This window comes from Balaenoptera borealis (genome assembly GCF_965194805.1).
Source record: "Balaenoptera borealis genome assembly, chromosome: 6".
Lineage (NCBI taxonomy): Eukaryota > Metazoa > Chordata > Mammalia > Artiodactyla > Balaenopteridae > Balaenoptera > Balaenoptera borealis.
The window spans coordinates 26,972,938-26,999,626 of record NC_138863.1 but is presented as its reverse complement, the minus strand read 5'-3'; the positions used below and the strand labels follow the sequence as shown (position 1 = coordinate 26,999,626).

Here is a 26,689-nt window from a genome sequence, read left to right as displayed (position 1 = left end):
AGATCCCTAAGGGACATTTTCTAAAGTAGGATTTGTATGTTATTTTAAAATTTCTGAAGATAACTTTGAAGTTACTATTATTCTTGTTTGTGTTAATATAATGAACTTTTGTATCCCATGATTGGAGAGAAATTCATTTAATAGTATTTTCCATGGGATGTATTAATCCAGAACACAAAAGAAAATTTTATTCTAGAATAATTTTTGACATAAAGAAATTTTAAAATTATATTAAAGTCTTTGCTTTTTAAATACTATCATAATAGTACAAATATAACATTGGACCTAACACTTATTTTCTTACTTTAAAAAATTATTTTCTCACTTGCAAAGTCTATTGATTTTGCTACTCAGAGACCGTGGAAAAAAGTCTTTAACTATCAACAGTTTTGCTTGTTTGGAATTTTTCCAGAGAAGCGGTCCTCCTTCTCTCAGGTTGTGACTGAGCTTAATTTAACAAACATTAGTAAAGGATAAAAGAAGGATGACTCAAAATTATCTTTCTTCTCATTTTTTTTTTTTGTTTTCTTTTTCACCATAGCATTTTAGTTTCAGAATTTCACAGTATAATTAATTCCATTGTCCCCTTTACCCACAGTATAATTGAAACATTGTTCTCAGGTTATATATATTCAGTTATAATTTGAAAATTATAAAGAATTACCATGTGCACTTAGTGACTTAAAGTCTGCCAAGTCCTTTTAGGACTGATATAAAGAGAATATTTGTGGACAATATTTTATATAGCTCCAATGGCAAAAATAAAATAGGCAGTTGTAGAAGATGGAGAATCACTTATTTAAAATATTTACAGTTCACGAGAGACTGGCTAAGAAGAAAGCACATAAGGTAGATGCTGTTATGTTGCTATTTGCACGTTCATTCTCAGAATGATGTTAGGACTAGAGACTTAAGCAAACTGTAATTGCACAGAAGTCATGTTAGTTTATCTGTTTGCTGATTGAATGCACCCTATGATGTATTGTGAACAAAGTGATTTTCTCATCACATAGTTCCTGATTCCGTATGCCTCTAGGTCACAAGGCCTCCAAAGATTTACTTAAGTTATGCTGGGGATGAGTTAGAAGGAGCAAACAAAAGGTAGCTAAGCCGGTGATTTTTACCATTTTATTGTAACAGTTTTTCCCTAGATGAAATATTTAAATTAATAGAGGTAACTAATAAAGACTCTTCCTGGTGTATGGAGCACTTATACTTTAAAAGTTCACTTCAGTGACTTTTTTTGGAATCTAGAATGTTTTTCCATTTTTCCATTGTATCCTCTGCCTCAGACATTCCTAGGTTTTGCAACTGTAGAAGCAATGATTTCCCCATATGAAATCGTAGACTTGCGCCTGGTGCCCAAGTCCTTTGAGGTACCCAAATACAGATGAAGCTTTGAAGACATGGAGAGACCCTTATGTGCATGAATGATGGCACATACATAAATTCATACACACACATATGCAAAATTCACACATACATAAGCACGCGTGTGCGCAAGTGCTGTTCTGCACGCACAGTACATTTTGTATTGTTTATCCCACAGTTACTCTAAGGATGAATTTTTTCAAGCTCTCTTAGATTTATTGATATTTCACCTTTTCATTAATGTTATTAATAATGTCTCAGGCTACATTCCTTCAAGAGTGTGATGTGTTCAAGATAATGCAGAAGATAATCCAAATTCTCAAAGTCTACAAGAAGTAGTACATTTGTAATGGTTTTGACAAAATGCAAAACTGAGCATTTCAAAGCTCTAAAAGCATTTTATCAATTCCCTCAGTGCCTTAATTATTGTATTCAATTTATTAATATTAAGCTATTTGAAATTTTCAGAGGGACATATTCCCCAAGACATTTCTTTCTCAAATTAATTTAAGATCAATAAAATATTACAAGCTGATTTAATTAGTAAATGTTTAATATATGAAGTACAAACAACAATATAAATATACACACATTACTATATTGGGATCCCCCAATACCAACAACAGCAAAAATCTTTAACTAGAATATGTAAGTATAAAGCTAGACCATATTTGCTTACTATTTTTCTTCTGCTGTACCCTTAAAATTACAAGTAAAATTTTACAGTAGGTACTATTTTTGATCCATGCTTTGCTTTTCTAGTTACTTTTGATTCCATACTATAATATCCTTAACTTGCAGTATCCTTTCACTGATAACCATCTTAATTTACTAAGCCTTTCCCTTTGACTAAATTTAAATGTTAAGCCAATTCTATCCAAGTTCTAAAAATTTCATTTGAGTAAATTAAATTGTCAGTCTAAACAAGATTATGGATTTAAGCACACAGGTTGAAATAGGAAAAAAGAGAGCGAAAGAGGGAAAATTCTCCTATAATCGTACACCGTACTCCTAATCCTAGCCCAAATGCATTTCAGAAGAGGACCATATGAGTGACTATGGTGAGATCAGCTAAAATCTGTGGCCATTACTAGAAAAATCTTAAAACACAAAACCATGCCCTTCGAGGAGATTGCCCCGCTTTCAAGAACAATTTAAATGTAGGAACACCATGTCTTACTCATGTTTGTAGCCCCCGTAATGACTAAGGATAATTTCATCGTCTATAGTGGATGCGATATAAATTCTGTTAAATTTAAGTACCCATCAGAATGAACTTTGTGCAATCATGATCGTGTATCTTAAATGCATTTATCTCCATAGACTAACTTTACTGCAAAAGCATTCCCCCCCATAGATTGAATTTATCCTGGTTTTAGTCAGTAAATCTTAGGAAGAAATCTTTGAAAAAGCTGGTATGCAGAGATCTACAGCTGTAGTGTTGGCCAGGGTGACCCTTTGAAATCAATGGGAGTCTGACTAGCGAGGGATATGCCAACACTGGCCTCTTTAATAAGTGCTAAGATTCCAGAGAAACAAACAAAACAACAACAACAACAAAAATCCAGTCTGCTCTTTTAATTTCCTTCATCACCAGTTGATTACAGGAAATAGCTTCAGAGAGAATATTTACTCTCCAAATTAAGCAAGGAGTAGAAGCAAGGAACTTTCCTTCTTTCCCTGTTTTTATGAATTTATCTAAGGTATTTGTTTGGCAGAGCGCTTGGAACACAGTGCTTTCCTTGTTGACTAGTTTCCATCAGCAGCAGCAATTAGCATCGGTTTCCTAGGCAACCATTCTGTACCCTACTGAGAATAACCTTTTCTTGACAGGAGCATTCTAAAATTGTTTTGTTTTCCTTCTTTCACAAGTGTACGGTAGGCTTACTTGTCATTTCTTTTAACACAGCACTATTATGCTCATTATTCTTAAAAGCAGAAACACTTACTGGCTTTTATATTCCATGTGGTTGAATTTATTGTTGATGTCTCATACTTTTCTCTTAAACAACCTGAAAGAAATCAACAAAAATATGTTCTCAGGCATATGCCAACTTGCTTGGATTTTTTGTTCACTGTCTAATTGATGAGGCTTTACATGTTCAAGTAATCACAGCTGGTTCTGATGAAAACCCAAAAGGTACACATTCAAAATCAGACTTCTGTGCATAACAACAGTGTCCTGTGTTGCTCAGGACAAAGTTGGAATTGTCAGGACCACTGAGAAAGTTTCAACTCCATTGTTTTTGTTATAAATCAGTGAAACAATCTTGATAGATTAATATAACAAAATAGCTAAATTAAAAATAGGTGCTAAAAACTGGTTCTGAGACCGGCAACAAAATTTGACGTGACCAGCAGAGCATAGCAGTGGTGTAGCATGAATCAGCATCATGGAAGAAAGCAGAGGGCTGCAAGCCAACTGTAAATACTGAATAGTATGGTACAAGGGTAGAGTAAAATTTACTTTATCATTTTAGTTTAAATAATAAGTGGCAGGAGCCTGATAGAGTCTGTTAGACAGTGACCCAAAATTCAGGCAAGAAGGTACTCACTGGGAAAAATGAGAGAATCGTCCTAATGTATAACAAAAACTCTCAGGCATTTACCTACATTTTGCAATCAAATGATGATAGTAGACTTGGTGATAACAAGACTGTAAAAGTGATTAAAACAGTAATATGTAATTTAAATAAGCACTTGATATATAAATTTCATTTAATTGTCACAACATACCAAAAGATGAATATCACTTCTATTCCCCTTCACAGATGGGGAAACTGAAGGTTAGAGAGATTGTCACTTACTTGTAGATAGTAAGAGAGAAAGAGAGAATTTTATTCCAGATTTTCTGACACCAGAATCTACTATGATATAAAATATTTGTACTGCACTGACGTAAATCAAAGTGATAGTCAAATGAGACAGTAAATTGCCTTTATCCATTATTTTGCCAGTTTTCCAACCTGGAAAATGTGTTACTGTGTGGATTAAATAATATTGACAGGAAATAAAAGTGCCTAGTGTAGCAACTTGTTTAATAACCTTATATTGCAGTATGATGCTTATTCATTATTTATGATAATGTAAGTATCTTAGCATCATGTCTTTGAGGTATTATCAAGTAGGTTTCTGTGGATGAAAGCATGTCTCAATTAGTTTCTTCTTTTTTTTTTTATAAATTTATTTATTTATTTTTGGCTGCATTGGGTCTTCGTTGCTGCGTGCGGACTTTCTCTAGTTGCATCGAGCAGGGGCTACTCTTCGTTGCGGTGTGCAGGCTTTTCATTGCGGTGGCTTCTGTTGTTGCAGAGCACAGGCTCTAGGCACGCGGGCTCAGTAGTTGTGGCTCACGGACTCTAGAGCGCAGGCTCAGTAATTGTGGCGCACGGGCTTAGTTGCTCCGCAGCATGTGGGATCTTCCCGGACCAGGGCTCGAACCCGATGCAGGGGATTCTTAACCACTGAGTCAACAGGGAAGTCCCTCAATTAGTTTCTTATACCTATTTACTCCTATTGGTGGTATGTTTCCACCAATATATTTATCCAATAACAAGAAAAAACATTCTTCTTTCCAGAATTCAATTCAGTCTACTGAGGACTGCTTTGATCCTCTTGTGAATACTGACTCCATATCTGTTATCCAGAACACATTTACAAGACAGACTTCACTTTTTACCTGTAGCTGTTTATCTATATAGTGATGATATGATATCACCTGTTGCTCTATTCCCTGGGCTGTGTCTTTAAATCCCTTGTTTTATATCAGCTGATAATCAATAACATTATTTAGAGGTTACAGGATGAATTTGTTTTAAAAAATGAGGCTTTTAATGTTTTTATTCCAGCTGATTTACAGGGAGATCATTTATCAGATCAATTCCAAGTTATTCATTTGCTTAGGCATGACGAGACTTTACAGCCACATCATGAGCCATTTTTGTATTATTTATAAAAACTGTATCATTACCATAATGACACTGCTAATAAAATAACACCAAGTTAATACTCAAATACTGGTTGTAAGGTTTTCACTGAAATTTGAAATCCTTGACATTAACAAAAGAGAGAATAAAACACATATTATACAAGCTCCTTAACTAAGACAATGTCTAACAGACTAAAAATGTCCACTTCCAGAAAATTTTAGACGTTCAAAAGCAACATAACTGAGCCTTTCAGAATTTCAGATTACAGTAAGATGTGTCATGTTTTCAGCTGTGAAGATCAATGCTAACTTTCAATGAAGTATATTGAATAGTACTTTTTCAATTTATGCATAATCTGTATTCATCTTTAATCTTCTGAACAGCTATGTCCTATTCAAAATTTTATACGTATAATGTTTGGAAGAAAAAATAACAACAAAGAATTAGACTAGAAAGTAGGAAAGGCAATAAAGAGGTAGAACAAGTGAGCAATGAAAAATTAAAATGTCTAATGTCTTAATTACAAAAAGAATGTTTCATGTTGCTAATTGTCCTCAGCAGTAGATAGGGGTTATCATGCCTTTAGGAACACTGTCTAGAAGACAGTCCTAAATTGGGGCTTACTGGCTGGAATCTAAAGCAGATGGTAGACCAGAACCTACACAGCCAAAGAAGTGAGTATAAAGCCAGAGAATAAATAATAACATCCCTCTAGCTTTGTCTAGAAAAAAAAAAAAAACTGCCCTTAGCCGTCAACATAGATGATTGCAGACTAACCATATTATCTGATATTCATCATAATGATAGCCTAGTTGGGCTGGACCCTTAGGGCATATCACTGTTGCTCTTTCTTTAAAGTAGAAATATAAAGGTAGAAGACTCAGAACAATATATGGCTGAGAGAAAATAAAAACATCTTGGTAAAGAACTAGTGGGAGATCTTCTTTTTATTTGAGTTCCTTGATGTGCCAGGCCTGTTATATATTTTTGTAATTGAGTTCCTCACAAAAACCTGTGAGATGGGTACTATTATCATTTCCATTTTTTGATTGAAGAGTTGAAACTCAGTGAGTTTGAGTAAAATTCCTAGGATGAAGTAACTAGAAAGTAGCAATGCTGGAGTTTATACCCACATTTCTCTGAATTAAAGTCCATGTGACTTTGTCTAATGCACACTATAAAAGACAGTAGGGCTTCCCTGGTGGCGCAGTGGTTAAGAATCCGCCTGCCAATGCAGTGGACATGGGTTCGAGCCCTGGTCTGGGAAGATCCCACATGCCGCGGAGCAACTAAGCCCGTGCACCACAACTACTGAGCCTGTGCTCTAGAGCCTGTGAGCCACGAATGCTGAAGCCTGTGCACCTAGAGCCCATGCTCCGCAACAAGAGAAGCCACCGCAATGAGAAGCTCGCGCACCGCAACAAAGAGTAGCCCCCGCTCGCCGCAACTAGAGAAAGCCGGAGCACAGCAACGAAGACCCAACACAGCCAAAAATAAATAAATAAATAAAATAAATTTATAATAAATAAATAAATAACAATAAAAGACAGTAATCCCCTAGATAGAGAGATACGATAGATGGGTGGATGGATGGATGGGAGGATGGATGGAGGCGTTTAATAAATACTTGTAGAATGAATAAAGAAATTATATATATAATTATAAAATTAAGTACATATAATTATATATATATACACATATATAATCACACACACACATTGTAACTCTTATGTTATCATTTTTATAGGTCTGATTCTGTGACTGCCTTCCTTTATCTTTTGTATATGTTTGACACGTTTACCATTAATCTTTCCTGAACTTTACCTGAACCCTGAGTGAATTTGCTCCTGTTCCAGGAGCCAGGCTATAAGGGTGAGCCTCACTCAGGAGATCTGCTGCTTAGGCCTCCATTGTGAAAAGGCCATCCTCCGTGGGGGAAGCTACGATCTCTGCACTGATGACAGCCCTTTCTTAGGGGAAGATTTTTGAATTGACTGGACCAATTGAAACCCCCAGAGCAATCCTGTACTTATGTTTTCCTAAATACACTATGAAATTAATATTAGAAAATACTTATTTTTCTATTTTTAAAGTTTTAACAGTATTATTTTTCCCCCAAACGGAAGATAACATGTCATGAACTTGACTCCCATACAGCCCGTTTAATTATTCTAAAGTAACATTTCTTATAATCTGTTAAATTCTTTTAAAGAAAAAAAATGATCAATTATCCCAAGAATGGGCTAAATTATTTTCTTACTAGTTTTGATTAAATACATACAAATATAAAATCAGCTTATTCAACTATGAAACTCAAACACATTTATAAATTAATGTCCTCTGAAACAAAAAAACCAGTAAAATTCAAATGTCCTGCCTCTTCCCATCTAAATAAATAATATTGTTTTGCTAAGACTAAATTATCACTCACAAGATATGTGGTACCAGCTGATACAGTGCATTTTATTTAGGTTGGACATGTCTATACTGACTGGAAATAAGTAATGATTCAATTTTCCCTTTACGTATCTCTGTTTAGAATATTTTGAAAGTCTGTACAGTGCCTAATGATGTCATTTGGCCTACACCTCATGTGAATGCATTCTTTATTAAGTTCACCTCTGTTCTCATTAGCCAACAACATATAAACTAATTCTCCACGGTGTCAAAATTATTCTAAATACAATCTCAAACAAAAAGACTGGAATAATGTAGTATAGCTCAGTTGTAATTTGTTCACATAAACTAGTAGATACTTATTTTTATTGGATTATTTTCCCAATTTAAACAAATTTAATTTACGTTAACTACTCTCAGATCCTGGAAAATTCTTCAGTAGGTACAGAAGAATTTGGAACCCCCATTTAAGAAGTAGTATTCTAAAATGCATCAAAAACTTAAACAAGAATACAATAAATGATATAAATTGGGGGGGCTAAGTTAGTAAATATAGTAACAAGCACAGATTATTTCTGAATTTGTGTAAGCATCATAAACAAACCTTTCATGTTAATTTTTCATCCTTTCAAAAACTTGTGTTAAGCATCCAATCTGGGTAAAGTTCAATGAGAGAAGCTTCGAGAATTGCAGCAATGACAGAGAGAAAGTCCTTGACTTGGGAAACTTTACATAGTAGTGGAGATAAGGCTTGTGTACTGACACAATTCCATACAAGATGTATTTACTAAATGCCATAGAGAGATACTAAATTTTCATACGTGCCAACAAGGAGATGCAGGAATGATCCAGAAGACGCATGGGTTCTATATATGTCCCATTTTCTGCAATTCTTGCTCCACCTCTCCATTATATCCAGTTTTCCATAAAACACCTGGATGCTAGAAGTGCTAAAAATCACTCTTGATTTTTAAAGGTCTGAATTGCATTGAAAATTAATATATGCAAGTGACAATTCGCAAAACATAAAATAATTCTTTTTGCAATATTATTAAGCAGTATAAACAACAAAGAGGTGTCTCAAAGTGGATTTAACTTTCTGTAACCCTTTTTTCAGTGTTCTTTCCCATTGAAAATGTCGCTTTGGGAGACTAGCCTTTCAGGGATTTTTCAGAGAAACCCTCCCCAACAGCCTGGCTTCATGAAAACACGCAGCACTTCCTCCTCTTCTGCCCTCCCCACCAAATAGCATAGCAGTTAGTATTCCTTACAGTGCTTTGATGATTGTTATTGTCATTTATTTACCTGGAACAACTATGAAAATTTCTGCTCAAACACTAAAATAGAACAAAAATTCTAATAAAATAGTACTGTCTCAAAAATAAAATATTCATCTTCTTGAGTTAAATTATCTATTACAGTATCTAACATGGTCTACAAGATATATAGGTAGATAGGTAGATGATTAGATAGATAAATAGATAGATAATTACTCACAGATAGATAGATAATTACTCAATCATGGTCAATCACTTGTTACATAGTCTCAAAATATAATCAGGAATGGTAATAGTGTACATTAGATAGATGAATAGACAAGCAGGTCTGAGAATATGTTTCCTTGGTTCATACCTTTAAAGTTCATATATTTCCATTAGCCATTCACACGACTGCTAGAGAATTTTCTGGTTGTTTTTCCATTAGTCCTTCTGTTCTTCTATTTAAGAGAAAAAACATCATAGTAGGAAACCTGGGTTCTAGTCTGTTTGCCTCCATCAGCTGTCTGAACTTGAGCAAATCTCCTCAGTATACCCAGCCTTTGTTTCCTCATCTGCAAAATGAGAGGATTTAGACAAAATCTTCTCTCAGAGCTCTTTTAGCTCTAAAATTGTGTGATGCTATGAATTAAATTGTATAGTTTAAAACATCCTTATAAGGATGAATTGTATCATTACTATTTGATATTGTAATTATTCTGTACATTTTTGCAATAGTAAAGAAAAAAGATCCTTCCTTGTTGAAACTAAATTGAGTGCAAAGTGTATTGTCTAAAAAATTGCTTTATGAAAAATACTTGGTATATAAATGTATGAAATGAATTTGCTGGAGCCTTGCTTAGAAATTAAAGCTTTTTCAGAAATAATTTTAAGTAGCCTATCCATACTTGCTCTTTGGATACTTGAAATTTAAATTAGGACTCCAGCTTCTTAAAATTATACTTCAAACATAAAAAAATATTAAATCAGGGCTTTCCTGGTGGCGCAGTGGTTAAGAATCTGCCTGCCAATGCAGGGGACACGGGTTTGTGCCCTGGTCTGGGAAGATCCCACATGCTGCGGAGCAACTAAGCCCGTGTGCCACAACTACTGAGCCTGCGCTCTAGAGCCCGTGAGCCACAACTACTGAGCTCGCGAGCCGCAACTGCTGAAGCCCACGCACCTAGAGCCCGTGCTCTGCAACAAGAGAAGCCACCGCAATGAGAAGCCCGCACACCGCAACGAAGAGTAGCCCCTGCTCGCCGCAACTAGAGAAAGCCCATGCGCAGCAACGAAGACTCAACACAGCCAAAAATAAAAATAAACAAAATAAATAATTAAAAAAAAATTAAATCACACTTAGTTTAGTTTTAGTATTTAAGGCATTTTATAATATACTAATTACTTGAAAATTGGTATTCTAACTATGATATTTATAAGAATGTCTGATTATATGATCTAATCCTATTGTCCTCTGCTTCCTCATCTGAAAGATGGGAGTAATAATAGTAAATAATGCATTAGAATGATGAGAGCAACCACCTTAGCAAAGTGTTTGGCACGTAGTGAGCACTATAATATTTTTTAAATACTGCTTCTCCTGCTATTACTGCTACTGGCTGTAGATAAGAGTGTTTACAGCACATCCCTTAAGACTATATACATAGGGTACAGTGTCAAGTGGCTATTTAAAAAAGCAGGAAGTTAAACATATAGAGGCAAATGTATTCAATCAGGTAATCCAGCTTTTAAAATTCAGATAAATGTTGTCCAAGTGGATTGCTTACCCAAAAGCCTGCTTCTCAAGCACTATGGTCTCTGCCATCCTGGGTGGGGTGATGAAGCCTTTCTAGAGGAGGCTGTGTCTAAATGAACCAGCCAGGTAAAAACAGGCAGATCTCCCCCAACCTGCTTGTGAATGTGTAAATTCCAATCAGGAACCATAATTTCAATGAAATATTTATTCTAAAATCTTGATTAAAATTATGAGAACAAATCCCTAGCCATCCCCTTATCCAGGACAACTTGTTTCTATTAAGGCTATACGTGGGTTTATTTCCTAGTATGGTAGATGTTTTTATATAAAGATGATGAAAAGTTAAATTCTGTAGAATTTATTTCTAATTTAGAAAATATTTTTAATCTCAAAAGGCTTCTTTCCTTTTTAGTTGATGATATATGGAACATCATTTCCTGAATTTTTTCTGACTAGGTTATATGAAGTTAGCATTGTTAATGGTTCAGCGGATGCCATTTCAGGCCAAAAACTAGTTATCAGGCATCTCACAGACTGATCATTTTAATGATGAACCTCCCTCCCACCCTGGCTTTTTTTTAATGAAACTATTGCACTGACTAGGTTGAATATATATCATATGGCCTTAAAGATCTTTAAACCATCCACTATCTAGAAAAGTAGTAGCTCTTTAGAAAGATACCATCTGATATATCATTTCCATGTATTTCACTTAGATTTTATCTTCCCAGATTTTTCTTAATCTCTCGTGTTCAAACTAATCCCAGATAGTGCTGTTTAATCACAAATTCACATTTTGAAGCATCTTTCAATTTTAAATCATGGTATTTCTGCAAATTAGCATAGAAGATTATTTTAATATACTTTTCTATAAAACTGTAAGAAAACTATAAAACAGTATTTTAAGTTAAATCTAAAATGAATCCTCCTCTTAGAATTTGCTTTACTAGGTATAAAATATTACATTGTTTCTGTTTGTATAAACAGTTTTTAAAATTTAAGCTGCCATACAGGTTAATTATTTTTCTTTAGCTCTGTGCTCATTTTGCTTAGCTCCCAGAATGCAACTCCTTTTACTTTCTCTCTTTCTCACTTTTTTTTTTTTTTTTGGTTTATGTGTGTGTGTGTGTGTGTGTGTGTGTATTTATCTGCAATTTAATAAATTCTGTTGTACTTCTTTGGGAGAAAGACAGTGAAAATAAAATCCTAATTGACTACATTGTTTGGTTATTTTTCCTCATTGCTACCTGTTTTGGATGGCTCATCATTTTATTTTCTTTTGTTACTATTTATTACAGAGGAGGTGTCTGCAAGGATAGTTCAAGTAGTCACGGCGGAAGCTGTAGCAGTTCTGAAAGGTGAACAAGAGAAAGAAGCTCAGCATAAAGATCAGCCTGCAGCTCTGCCTTTAGGTAAATGAGAAAGAGCCTCAGGTCAGGGGCGGTGTCTGCTGCACCCTGATCACAGGATCAAGTCTTCACGTTCAAAGATAGGCCATATCTCATACTTCATCCCTAACTGTGACATTCATCAAACATCTCTGTTGGGATGCACTGGGATCTATTTTCACCTTTCTCAACAGATGCATTGTGGTATTTCGGTAGTCTTTAGGACAGTCAACTTATAATTAGACTTTGCCCCTAAATTGCCCTTAATTTTCCTTTTCCAGACCACTGGAGATAGTTATTATAAAAATAATAACTAATATTATAATTATTATAACTAATAATAACTAATAATAACTAAAATAAAAGTGCATTTTGATGTCATGGCCCCTACTCATAAGGAAAATGTTCTAATGCTTTAATTAGAGATGATTTTTTCCCTTTATGAGTTTTCGTTAATTATTGTCTATACTACAGTCTCTTTTTGGTCTCCCTGAACAGGCTACACAAAACCTATAGCCAGAGATTGTTAGAATCATCAGTGACATTGTATTTCATATATGGTACTGGTCTTCACTTGGTTCATTTAAGGAAAATGAGATAACATTTGCCCTCTCACTCCATCACAAGTCAAGTGCCCTGCAGGGCCAAACAGGTAATATAATGGTGCTCACCAAGGAAAACACTCTCAGCCAAAGGCTCCCTGTCCTTACTCTGGATAGACAGATAGATAGATAGATAGATAGATAGATGCTAAATGTAGATGTATGTACATGCAGAGACGCATAAAAAAGGAAATTCTCTTACGTTCAACATATATGTTTATTTCACAGGTGCATATAACTAACCCATTGAAAGGTATGGTTTTTAAAGCCTAAAAATAGTACATATCTATTTTTCTGTCTTTCAATCTAATGTATCCTTAATATTTGATTTTCTGATTAGCACTCCACTGTCTATTAAAAATTAAACAATAAAAATTTCTCCTCTCCCAGAATAATAGTTAAAAATAATCTCATTACAGTCAATAAAATGTTCTTTGATTATCAAGGATTATTTTCTTCTAAAACAGAGAGGGAAAAACTTATCTAAAACATTAACCTTCTTTCTGTGGTTTACTTGTATTCTTTCAAATAAAACAAAACCCACCTTTTTAAATTTTTTTTAATTTTTAATTTTTTATACAATTTAAAGGTTACTTTCCATTTACAGTTATTACAAAATATGGGCTATATTCCCCGAACTGTACAATACATCCTTGAGCCTATCTTACAACCAGTCGTTTATAGCTCCCACACCCTCACCCCTATGTTGCCCCTTCCCCCTCCTCACTGGTAACCACCAGTTTGTTCTCTGTATCTGTGAGTCGCTTCTTTTTTGTTACATTCACTAGTTTGCTGTATTTTTTAGATTCCACATGTAAGTGATATACACTATTTGTCTTTCTCTGACTTCTTTCACTTAGCATAATGCCCTCCAAGTCCACCCATGGTGCTACAAATGACAAAATGTCATTCTTTTTTAAAAGAAAAATCTCCCTTTTAAAAAAAAGATTGAGGGCTTCCCTGATGGCGCAGTGGTTAAGAATCCACCTGCCAATGCAGGGGACACGGGTTCCAGCCCTGGTCTGGGAAGATCCCACATGCCACGGAGCAGCTAAGCCCGTGCGCCACAACTACTGAGCCTGTGCTCTAGAGCCCATGAGCCTCAACTACTGAGCCCGTATGCCACAACTACTAAGCCTGCGTGCCTAGAGCCCATGCTCCGCAACAAGAGAAGCCATGGCAATGAGAAGCCCGCACACCGCAACGAAGAGAAGCCCCCGCTTGCCTCAACTAGAGAAAGCCTGCGCACAGCAATGAAGACCCAACGCAGCCAAAAATAAATAAATAAAATAAATAAATTTTTTTAAAAACTTGAAACTTTAAAATATGCCTTAGAAGCCCACAGGGCTTATTTAAAATAAAATTTACCACTGGCCTTGATTGATAAATATTTCCTTTTAAAATCCCTTACCTTCATATGAGTGGTCATAAAGAAGGTAAGGGCCTTGAAGAGGAAAACTTGGAGTTAAATGTGAATGAATTCCATCTTTTAGAACCTTTCTCTCTTTGGTCCTTCTTGATGTGTAGTGCCAAGGCTAGAATATTTCTCAGCTCCCACTAGTACGTTTCTATCTAAGGTTGCCTCAAGCTGTGACAGCTTCATTTTTCTTTTCTAAGAATACATACAGAGGATGGGTTTCAACATTATCATCAGTGGACAAAATGTTGTTTAAAAAATACATCTCCTAAAATAACTGTGATTAGTTTCCAGATCAAAATGAACAATAGAGAGCTCTAACATTTTTTTAATCAGTCAAGCCAAATCCAAACTAAAATGCTTGCCTGGGTAGGTTTGAATATAGTAAATTAGGACCAGAATGAAATATTTTATTAATTGAACAAGCAGACACAAATTAATGGGATTAATGATAGAATTTTAGCAGCCATCTCTAATCCATTTTTATGGAGAGGACAGAATGATTTTTTTTTTTTAATATTAAATGCTCTTCTTTTTTTTAGGTTTTCAAAAATATGTGAACCAGGTAATGGGGCTAAAAATAAGTCAAACGCAGCTTGCTATTGACTCTTTCCCTGAATTTAATAAAGAGTCCTTTTTACAGATAGCAGAACTGCCTACACATCTACTGGCGTAATAGGATTAATTGTTGTATCTCATTTTTTCGTTTGTTTGCTCTTCAGCAGCTGAAGAGACAGCTAATCTGCCTCCTTCTCCACCCCCATCACCAGCCTCAGAACAGACTGTCACAGTGGAGGAAGGTAAGGCTTGCTGGACTCTTTGAGGTTTGTCTTCTAATAAGGGTAAATAAACCTCAACCCATAAGCGCTGGACTTCTGTATGGGTTAGTATGTGACCCAGTTTGGGAGCTGTCTGTTTCAAATAGTCAAGAAGAAACAAAGACTTTAATTAAATGTATTATCATTTCTCTCTACAAAATCGAAAGTAGATGAATAGGGTAAAATAAGAAAGGAAAAATCTGCTCGCTAAAGGAAAAGATAACTTTGTGTTTAAATTGCTAACTAGAATAACTACAGAGAACCAGTTTACTTCATGTAGAATGTTTTGACAGAGAAGACACAATTTAATTTTATAAGTGACTGAACCAAAATACATTTATTGATGAAATCAACACATTTTTATGGAAGGGTTGGCAGGAACTGTCTCTGTTGTGCTCACTATTGTATTGCCAAGGGCTTCCCCAGGGCATGGGCTGTAGCAAACTCTCAATAAATATTAATGAATAAATGAAGAAGTCAGTGAATGAATCTGATATTGAGAGTAGTGAACTGGAAACTGAGATCATGGCTTCTTTCCTGCTGAGACCTTTTATTGTCCATGAATCTTTTAATGCATTTACTCAACATGGAATGCCATGTCAGCTTTTCAGTTCTCAGTGATGAAGCAGCCTTTGAAGAATATTCATTTAGAATCTCAGATGAAAGGCACTATTTAAAAGCAAACTATTATTGGTTCTCTGACTTAGATCAGGTAAGTTTCGTCTATTGTTTGAGAGTTACAGGAGAAGGCAGAAGAAAGCTTTTAAAATATATTGAAAGCTCACTTGTTTCAATATAATTTAGTTTTTGTATACTAAAATCAGAATGTTGATACTTCTCCATTTTATTCATTTATTTCTTCACTTATTTTTCCTTTTGTTGTCCCTTTTAGAGCTCATTTTGTTGTGCTAAAAATGGAATAATGTCACAAAAGACTCACTGTCTTTTCATAATCTGTAATTAGGTTTGTTTAAAATACTCTTTGAATTCCTAAATGGAGATTATTCTAAATTACTGAACTATAAACTATCAATAAACATTATTTTTGTCACAGATTTATAAACTTAAACCTTTTTTTAGCAAGGTCTTTTTTTCTTAAATTGAGGCCTCTTTTTCTAATTTTGCTGCCTGATATAATGTTAAACTAAATTAGTCTAAGGAATAAAAGAAAATTTGAGGACTATAAGCAGTGCATATAATCAGTGTCATTATAGCCACTGATTATTAGTTAACTCCCTGGAAATGTGACTTGATCTTTTAATTCATAGATTTGAAAGATCCTTCTTGGCCTTATGTTCTTCTGTTTATTCGGCACATACCTATGAAGCCCAAGGTTCCTTGCACTCTTCAAATTCTAGGTATACAGTAGTGAACAAAACAGACGTGATCCCTGCTTATAAGAAGCATGCAGTCTGGTGGAGAACAGATATCCAATAAATAAGCTTAGCACTAGGAAGGAAAAGAACAGGGAGCTTTAAGATAGAAAAGTAATCTTAGTTTATTGGATGGGGAGAAGACAACTTGGGAGCTGATCTCAGAAGCCTGAGGAGGTGTTGGCCAAGCAAAGAAGGAGGAAAGGGGCATTTTGGGCAGAGGGTCCAGGATGTGCAAGGGCTCTCAGGTGGGCAAGCGCATGAAGTGCTCTAGGAACTGAAGGAGTCCCATGACTAATGTGTGAGAAAGGGTAGAGGATTGAAGGAGCTTGGGAGTAACTAGCAGCCGACTTGGTTCAGGGACCTGGATTTTACTCTGGATGCAGTAGAAAGCCTTCCGTGACAGCTGTGCTTCCCTCAGGTCACTGAAAATGTTTCTGAACCCGTACTTAAAACCTTCCAAGTGTCAGAGAATCCTCTTAGCCCAGAGAAGGGTACGATGTTGACTCCAAAGTCAGCTAGAGGTCACGTAATTTATTCTTCTTACTCTTTTATGGGAGTTGGAACCGAAAGGGCAGCAGGGTCCTCCCATCCATCTGAGATTCACCCAGTCTGTTTCTGGAGGGTGGTACAGTGGATATAATGAAAATATAAATAAAATATAGAATCACTTTCACATTTTGGTAACTTAGGTGTCACTTTCCCAAGTAACTGTTCCTTCACATTTCGGGATTGTTTTCTTCGAGCCGTTTCAGTATATTTAGGGAAAATGTCAACTTACTTCCTACTGAAAGTAATTGGAAGATATTTTATTTTTAACATTTTTCAAACCAAACCTGTATTTTTATTGAATTATTTTTTTTTTCAAACTAAAGCATTAACCTATACGAAGGCCTAATGATTTGCTTTTAAAAGGATAACCATATTTTTGAGTTATATAGAAAAAAAGTATGTATTTTAAAAACTCTACCTCATTCATTTAAAAGATCAGATAGTCTCACCTTAAATATATGAAAGATATGTGATCTAGGCAATCAAACTAGTCCCTCTCTTTTATTTTAAACCGCCCTTAGAGTACGTATAACAACTTATTTGTTTTGTTTTATCAGAAAAAATTAGTGAAAAACCGCAAGACAGGATTCAGCTTTTCAATTATTCAAACCAGTCGGTTTGTAAAGACCAAGCCAAAATTCCATTGATATACTGCTCATAGTACACTGGGTGGAAAGAAAGCACGTGGATTTTTTCATCTAGGAGATTTTTTACCCTCCTCAAAACACTCTCAAAGCAACTTTAATCTAAAGGCACAGTGAATGTCACAATTCAATCCTGTTGTACAAATGTAAAAGAGTTCTTAAATTGAGTAATTCAATGATTTTGAGGATATACTTACTTTTTATTAATTATCAAACATTTTAAAAGCTGTTCTTTCCCAAAGGGGAAGCATGAAAGCTCTCACTAAAAATAATTTAAGATGTTAATTACTGTCATTTATGAATATCCATTTATTATAACTGATTTAATATTCATAATTCCCAGAATTTGTGCTTATTCTGGGAAACAAAGGGATTTTAATGAAAAAATTAAATAAGTAGCAGGCTTAGAAAGGAAACCCAGGTACAGTGAACCAATACTGTACTATTTATGATATTTTCAAATTAATCTCCTTTTTCTTTTTGGCCTAACCATAATAGTTGTCATTTGGACCGAACTGTTAGAATTTGGAAGCCCGTGCACGAACAGTGGAAACATCTGAAAACAGAACCAGGAATCCTTCTGCCCTCTTAGGTTTGCTCCAAATCCTAGGGTGATGATTTCCTGTGTCAATGATTTGGCCACATTATAACTGCTGATCTGAAGCAGTTTCCCTCCATAACATTCTGGGGCAGCAGACACAGTGGGCCAACTGAGGAGTCCTCATCAAAAGCTTGTAGAATGGAAAGGGCTTAGCGATGGTAGGAAACAATATAAGTGGAGCCAGCTGCCCTAGGGCATGGGGCAGAGGCTGTGATGCCAGGACAGGCAAAATCACTGAGTCATTGATACCCCAAGAGACTCAGTCTCTCGTAAAAGTGACTACTCATTTGTACCAAAGGGGACTGACATACCAAGACTGAATTTTGTGTGGCAAACTTTACCCAATATACATTTTCAAATGCTTTAAAAAAAAAAAAAAAAGGTTTGTGTGAAAGCCAATTAGGGAAAATGTATTCTTCCACTGAAACCAGGTAAACTTCATTTTTAAAGATTATCATTACGCAAAGAAATTTATGTAAAACTCCAAGGTTCATAAGGCTACCCTGTCCTTTAAAATATCACATTATTAAATGAAACAGACTATTTTGTGGCAGAAGCAGAGACTCCATAAGCAAGTGTACTTATAGTAAAAGGAGACATTCAATCCTGGCCTTAAAGAACAAAACTGTTATGAATTCATTTTTCATAAATCTCTCAAGTCTAGCTTTGATGTGTCAAATGAAAGTAAAGAGCAAAGGTACATGACAACTTGTCTGATATACTGAAGACAGAGATGCTAACGTATATGGAATTGAGCATGATACTTGGTGCTTTCTTCAAATACCTTCCCACCTAATCCTCCAAGCAACCCACACAGATAATACTCACTTCCACTCTTGCCCAGGGTGTCATGGCTAGTAAGTGGCTTATCCAGAATTTAAATCCAAATCTAACTCCCTACAAACACAGCCTCACTGCATCCCTAAAGTTGTATGTTATCTAGGCTTTTTACTGTGGGACAATGGAAGTGAAGTGATCTTCTAATGAGAGTTTATTGGTTACAAGCCACTGGACTGATTTCCTTTTTATACAAACCACTCCCATGTAAATAATTCATTCATTTATAATGTATTTATTTATAATTATTATGTATTTATAATTCACTCATTTACAATTTATTTATTATGTGTCCCACCTCTATTTGGGTATGAACTGAGACCACCTGCCATACACACTTCTGTAGCAAATGAGGATCTCTTGTCTTCTAGCATTATCATTGGAAGCCCATGCACTGGTACACTGTCTGAACTTAGCCAGCCATGATCCTCTAAGTGTCACTTGCCTGGCACATCTCTGGGACTTGTAATGTAGATGGACTGCAGGCTCATAGGTCCTAAACAGAGACTTGGAGTGCATACAGCTCACAGTACCCAGACAGGACTGGGCTTTGCCAGACATTCTTTTTGGCATTGCCTGGCTAAGGGCCAGACAAATACTGCAGAGAAGCTACTTTTCCACTGAAGCACTTAAAGTTTTTGTTGTTTTTGTTGTTCTCTGATTAGTCAAAGTTTTCAGAATAGCAAGTACTGTTTCTTTGAAATATTATAGATCAGAAGCAAGACTCTGGACTGTTTTCACATTTTGGCACTTGCAAAAAAGAGCAACAAGCAACAAGAAAGGAAACCAAAAGCTTCAGAAGGTTAAAACATCCACGGTGTATTGCCTTTAAACTATCAGCTCTCAGCTTTAAATTCTTTAGTTTTGAACTGTAGTCTGCTCTACTTCCCAGAACATGTTGAAAAGCAGAGAGGCAAATATGTCATTTTCACTAATTGATTGTCCATGCAATCTGTTGAAAGTATTAGAAGTTTTAGGAGGAACTTGTGTCCATAGGGAGTCTACAGCCTCAGGAGTCACTAGAGGAAATATGAATGGCTGGGACTTGTGACAAGCCCAGGACTCAGGATTCAGCCAGCATTGTAGGCCACATCTCAGCCAGTTGTCTGCTCAGCTGAGAAATCATGCTGAGTTGAACTAAGAATATCAAATGTAATTTTAGGTTTCTTCTATCCCATGTTATAATAAGCATCCTGGCTGAGAAAGTTCTGAGCACCCATCCAGAAACAACTTCCATGGAACAATCAGTGAATAATGTGCTCAAAAGATTAAAAGTATTCTCCTTTCAAAATGTTATTTTAGCATCCTTATGATTTCAGGTTCATTTCCAGTTGTCAGCAGTTTGCTGAAAATAAGTTATTGCCCTAAAAATACAGTGCATTTTCAAATTATTGCTGTAATTTTGTCAACTTAAATTTTGATAGAAATAAAAATTATATAGATAGTACAAATTTTGAAAATTACAAAATTTTAAAATTATTTCTCTATGTAAGTAAATAAATAGTGATTAGCAAATTTAGTAACCTGCCATGTAGGCCTGAGGTGTAGTGTCTGCACTATATCAGCAGCCAAATATTGTTCTTTGTCATCATCCTTAAGGCTCATTGAAATATGCAAGAGTCCAAATGCTAAGCAAACTGATTGATCTACACTCGTGTAACTAAGGAAGTATATTTAAATAATGCAGATTTCTAAGCCAAGACACAGGAAAGGAGAGAAATGAGAGCAGTTCCTTTAGCATTTCAATGAGCAATATGCAATGAGGTGTTTGAGATATAAAAAGTCAGAAGCCAGTAGTGCAAGTGAAACTGCAAAGAATAAAATACTGATGAATCTGAAGCCAACTCAATAGAAATTCTCAGCTAATTGTAATCTCTATTAAGCTTTCAGAAGAGAAGCAGAACACAGGAAAACAACTGTATATTGCTAGGTACTTTCTAAAACTTTCTAATATTTTCACAGTCATGCCAATGAGAACCAGGGTTCAAAAAGATGCCTAGGAGTTTGCATCCAAAGAAAAAGCTGTGCCAACTGTGCTCCCCTAAGCAAGACAGGAAAGAAAGATAATGCATTGTAGATTTTTCTTAACAGGATTGAAATTAAAAATTACTTTCTGGTTGAAGTCATTAACTAAAAATTAAATCAACCAAAATGCTAACCATGTGAGCATACTAGATAATTAAGGTTGTACTTCAACAGGACTGATTTCCCCCACAATTGTGCAGGCATCAGATCCTAACAGCTTTCCTCTTTTTTAACTTATAAATATATTGATAAAAGCATGAGAAAAATTTATGTACTTGAAAGAATTTCTTCTAACAGATGTATTTGTTTGAGAGTGCTTTGTTTATATTCCAGTGTCCTGTTGTTGTTTTAACTTGTTTGAGGGGAATGTAAAGATAATTTCTATTATGCAGTGGGGGTGTCAGAGCATTTGATTCATTTAGATCAATGGCAAGATTACTGAAGGGATAGTTGAAATGCAGCGGCTACTGAAGCATGAGACTTCACTGTCTCCCATCCTCCATCAGCTTGGTCTTGCTCATTCTCCAATCCTGCTCTGCTGCTTCCATGGCCCCATGTCCTCGTGCAGGTGTCTGTCTCGTCTGTCTGATCTTGTGTCTGTCTTGTCCAGTTCTCCCTGCAGTTTCTTCCTGTGTGTCTGTTTGTAGATGAAGGGGCTGAGGATCAAGTGGGTCCTCTACACAGGTTCCCCAGCCACGAACCTGCCACCAGTGGGGAGAGGCGTAGACTCGTAGCCCCCTCCATCTCGGTGTCTGTGCCTGATGATGACCCTTCCAATTCCGATGAGGAGTACTATGAGCATCCTTTGTTCAGTTCGCAGTGGAATACCTCTAGTGTGCTCCCCAGTGTCCCAGCGCAGAGTGCCGAGGCCCACTTAGACCAGGAGAAAGGTGAACCCAGCATGGTCCCCTTTTGCTCCTCCTCCCCTGCCTGCAGCTTTGACCACATGCATCATACTAAGTGTGCCTTCATGTGTGGAGTGGGAGGAACAGGAGCCTGTTTTTTCCATATGAAAGCGAAGTCCCTATATAGCTCATGTCCATCCAAATGCCTCAACAATTTATGTCTAAGAAGCCTTATTTGAGACATGTGTGTACTTCCTTTTTTTTTCACGGCTTCTGAGAAGGAAGCAAAAAAAGTTCAAATAAAAGTATGACTTCTTTCTGCCCCTTGCAAATAAATCAGTGGGGGAAGAATATATTCTCTTACCCAAACCAAAGAAGATGAACTTTAATATAAGTTTATCCTCTTGGATACGTAATATTACTAGGACCAGACTTAAATAGAGTTAGGCTTCTTTTTAGTGCTATGTTAATGTGATAGCTCTTTAAAAGAGAAAGGTCTGTTTAGGGTAGAATACATGTTATGGAATGAATTTATGTCTCCAAATCACTTAATCATCTACAGAAACTACAGAGGCTTCCCCAGGTGACCTAAATCTTGCTTCAAATAAGTAGAAGTGGGCTAAAATGAGGGAAATGCTCCAAAGCTTTTGTCATTCCAATCTCATGAAGGTGGAGACCCTATGTATCGTTGGCTGTGGTGAGGATAAAATAAGTGGGCAGTGGGCTGCAATTTGTCTCATTCTAACAAGGTAGTTTTATAAGGAAAAAAAATAGAGCTCAATTTTTTTTTTTTTTTGCTTAGGTGAAGAAGTTATTTTCAAATGAGGAAAAATAACTTGCTTAAATGAAGAGTTTATTTTTATATGGCACAATATTTAATGTAAGGGCAGATAGTTCCAAGGCAAGAGCACCAGTGCCTCAGACACTCTGATGGAGAAATATAACCCATATTGAGTACAACTAAGTGAACTTAAAACAATTCAGAAAACTATGTGAATTTTTGAATAAAGAACAGGTGTGGAAATAAACATGATTTAGACAAAATGAGAAAATGGAAAGCTAAAAAATTACATGGATTTGGAAAACATGTAAATTAAATTGATAAGATTTCATCCAATAAGGTGCTATATTAAAGCAGCTATATTAAAAGTCTCTTAGCTTTAATCAAAATCTCTAATTCTATGGCATTATAAAAATTGCCTTAATGAGTTAGAATCGGAATGCTTAAAATGTTACTGACATAATTAAATTACAACAATGAAAGTTTCTGAGTGCTAAATGTGAGAAAATAGAAGTAGTCCTCTTTTTTTCCCCCCTCTAAGGATTTTAATATTTCTCAAAAAATTTCTTTCCTTTCCATCTGTAGTCTTTCTCACAGGTCCATTTAAACAATGTATAATTGTTTCATAGGAATTTCGTAAGAGTCATTCATTTGCAGAACTAGAAAACAGCTTATATATTTCCCTCTAATTTCTTTTTTTTGTATATATAAATTTATTTATTTATTATTTTTGTCTGCATTGGGTCTCCATTGCTGTGTGTAGGCTTTTTCTTGTTGTGGCGAGCGGGGGCTACTGTTCTATGCGGTGCACAGGCTTCTCATTGTGGTGGCTTCTCTTGTTGTGAAGCACGGGCTCTAGGCGTTCAGGCTTCAGTAGTTGTAGCCCACGGGCTCTAGAGAGCCCCTTGGCTTGGTAGTTGTGGCTCGCGGGTTCTAGAGAGCAGGCTCAGTAGTTGTGGTGCATGGGCTTAGTTGCTCCGCGGCATGTGGGATCTTCCCGGACCAGGGCTCGAACCCGTGTCCCCTGCATTGGCAGGCGGATTCTTAACCACTGTGCCACCAGGGAAGTCCCTCCCTCTAATTTCTTAAGCAATAAAATGGGATTTATTTTACTGACATTTGAAGTGTAAATGAGAAACAAATGAACACGATAATTCATGGCCTTCGTAAATTTGTTTTTTACGTTTTAATTGTTAACATCTTTCTCTGTGATATACATCTTTGGGGAGGATATTTTGGCAGTTTTATTGCCACTCAATTATCTTTCCTTGGTGGTTTTGCTTTGAATTGCAGAAATGATGCTTTATAATATGCACATTTTCTTTCTTCAGTGTCAAAGAGAACTATACAAGAACTATATTACTGATATTTCAATGGTTTGAACAATCTGATAACAGTCATGTCCCAGAGGCAGACTTTTCGAAATCGTAGTGAAATTAACTCTTACCTGGACCTTGTTTTTCAAAATATTTTACTTACTTCTTGAAAATTTTTACATTCTCCAATCATATAATGCAATGAAGGTAAAATAAATTAAGTAGTCTTTGGCCTTAAAAATACTAAATAAATTATATTTTAAAGAGTTTTGATGGATTTCGTGATAAAGCTGATAATAAAGTAGTTGATTGGATATTATTTTGAGGCCAGGCTTTTTATTCCCAAAGATTTCTTTAGCGAAGTTTGCGTGTTTTAAATTAAGTAATCAGAAATTCGTATGTAGGGGCTTCCTGCATTGGAGAAAACAGCACATGTCTAACAAATTTAAAGGCTTGTTTCAGCACATCAATGCTTCTATCTTTTCACAACCATCTGTTATCTGGCAGTACCATCTCTTATTTCCAGCCAGCTTTCCACATTGTGTGCAACTTACTGCCATTTCCACTGAGGGTAATAGAGCAATAAAACCCTTTCAGCTCTCAAGTTTTAAAATAAAGAGCCTTTTCATGAGACTGTAAAAGGCATCATGATTTGCAGATTATGCATAATAATTTTCCAAGCAATACATAATGTCCATTGCATTAGGATATTAATTTGCTCATCCAAATGGTAAAAGAGGTTCTTGTGAGGTCAATATAATCGAGCTGAAAGTGTTCCTTGAATAATATTTCTGTTGTTTCATGTATGTTTCTGTGGTCATGATGTCAACATCTTTTTCCTCCCTAAGAAGAAGAAACGCTAGCGAGTCCAATGGCTGAGGAAGAGAAACCTGCCACTCTTCCTGGGAAAGAGTGTGAGGCTGCCAAGGCCTCAGACCAGCCCAAGGGCCTCAGTGAGGTCCAAGTGGAGTCTAGTGCGGAGGCCCAAATAGCCCCTGAAGAGAGCGCCCCAGCAGGGACCCCACAGGAGAAAAGTATAAAAGAGGTCGCGGAGGTGTCTCCAGAAGTAAAAACCCCTTCCTGTGCCGGGGAAGGTGTGTCTTTCTTAGGATTTGCATGTGTTTTGTTGCAAAAGATAGATCTCTCCAGCAGCTTACCAACCTGATGCCTTTCCAATGCTATTCCATCGCTGGGTCTTCTCATGATCCCAAAACCACTGTTTGAGACTTAATGAGCAGAGAGTGTGGCTTGTGCAGGTGCTGTGTGGCAGCTTGATTTTCCACTGCTGCAGCTGATTCCTGGTTTTACTTTGCCATGATACAATACGCTTTGCAGCCAGGCTGATGACACTGTGTGAGCTTTTTCCCGCTCCCCGCCCCCCTTCATCTCAAATGTTTGCCAGTCACATTGCTAATACATGTATATTTTTATTTTTATTTTGGGGGACAGCAATTCATGTGCTTTTCTTTCAAACTGTAGAGATGGATTTTGGCACATACAGGCTTAAACGGTAGAATCGTTTTTGTTTGCAACCGCAGTGTGCTATATTTTTTTACGCTTCAGTGAATACTGGTTTGGTTTCCTTAAAAGCGCCTGCTGATGCTTCTCATATCATTTCCTTTCCATGGCAGCCAACCCCTTTGATAATCACCATATCTCTTGAGTTTTCATTCATCTAACCTTTATTAGAAAGTTCGTAAAGTATTTCTTTTCTATTGTGACAACAAGACACACAAGTATATAAGGTAATAATGATCCTTACACTTGCTCTTCAGGACATGACTGAGTTTTATTTTCCAGATAATTACATTTAGCCCTACTGACCACAGTGAAATAACTTTGACCTTAAAATGCAATTGAGACTCTGAAACCTTTTGGATTGGTGAACAAGTAAAAATTAAAAAGAGTCATTTAATCTCTGTGAAGCATCTCTAAAGCCAATACTGGTCAGTGCTTCACCAGTTGGTCACATTCCAGGGAATGAGGTCATGACCAAGGAGAGAAAGAATTTTAATAGTTGACTCTTTAAAAGTTTGTTAGTCACATGACTTCCCAGTATTATCAGTATAATTCAGATTTTCTTACATCTACCATACAGAGTAAGTAATGATTAGGACTTAAGAATTTTGATATGTGGTAGAAATTGACTTGTCAATATTTAGGTCATATCATATAAAGTCAGTAGTAATCATTTATTTGTATTACCGAAATTTAATCTCAGATGGCTTCTAAAAATTTATTCTAGTAACCTTTCAGTGCCCCCAAAATTGATCCTAGAACTTGTCAATCCAGTTAACTGAATTTATTTAACACATATAACTATAACTTAATTGGCCTTCTGCCCATGGCCTGCCAATTCACTTACAAATTAGAAAACAAAAGAAAAAGGTCAGTAGAAATCAATTCTTTTCCATATTTAGATTACTATATAGATTCTTTTGTACCTTAATGTTAGTTACTTATTCAATATTCTTTAATTTGTAACTTTATCTGTAGAAGGCGCATGAAATTTTTTTTTCTGCTACAGTACACATCACATACTGTTTAGAGAGACCAAACAAAGGAAAAAAGAGTATTCAAAATATACTCTTTTTACAATTTCTGTACACAGTAATTCACAATGGGGGTTCATTTTAGCAATCGTACAAATATATCTCAGTCCTGACATTTTCATATTGGTTTTTAAATGAGTAGCATGCTTGCATGTTTCATAGTTTTTCTTTATACCCTACCATTCATTTGCCATTTCAAAATATAATTTTAAGCTTACTGCCTGAAAGC

At 35.9% G+C, this 26,689-nt stretch overlaps 1 protein-coding gene across 45 annotated transcripts in view; it reads left to right on the top strand.

Moving 5' to 3' along the window:
- The window catches only part of MAP2 (microtubule associated protein 2), a 277,616-nt gene that overhangs the window by 213,007 nt on the left and 37,920 nt on the right, over positions 1–26,689 (top strand). For 18 of the 45 annotated variants that reach the window (XM_082396351.1, XM_082396312.1, XM_082396310.1 and 15 more), the window contains 3 exons: positions 12,008–12,121; positions 14,839–14,916; positions 24,757–25,002. In XM_082396351.1, the coding sequence (XP_082252477.1) occupies positions 12,008–12,121; positions 14,839–14,916; positions 24,757–25,002 (438 nt within the window). The remainder of the gene's footprint in view (positions 1–12,007; positions 12,122–14,838; positions 14,917–24,756; positions 25,003–26,689) is intronic. The other 27 variants (XM_082396326.1, XM_082396317.1, XM_082396325.1 and 24 more) reach the window with 4 other exon arrangements.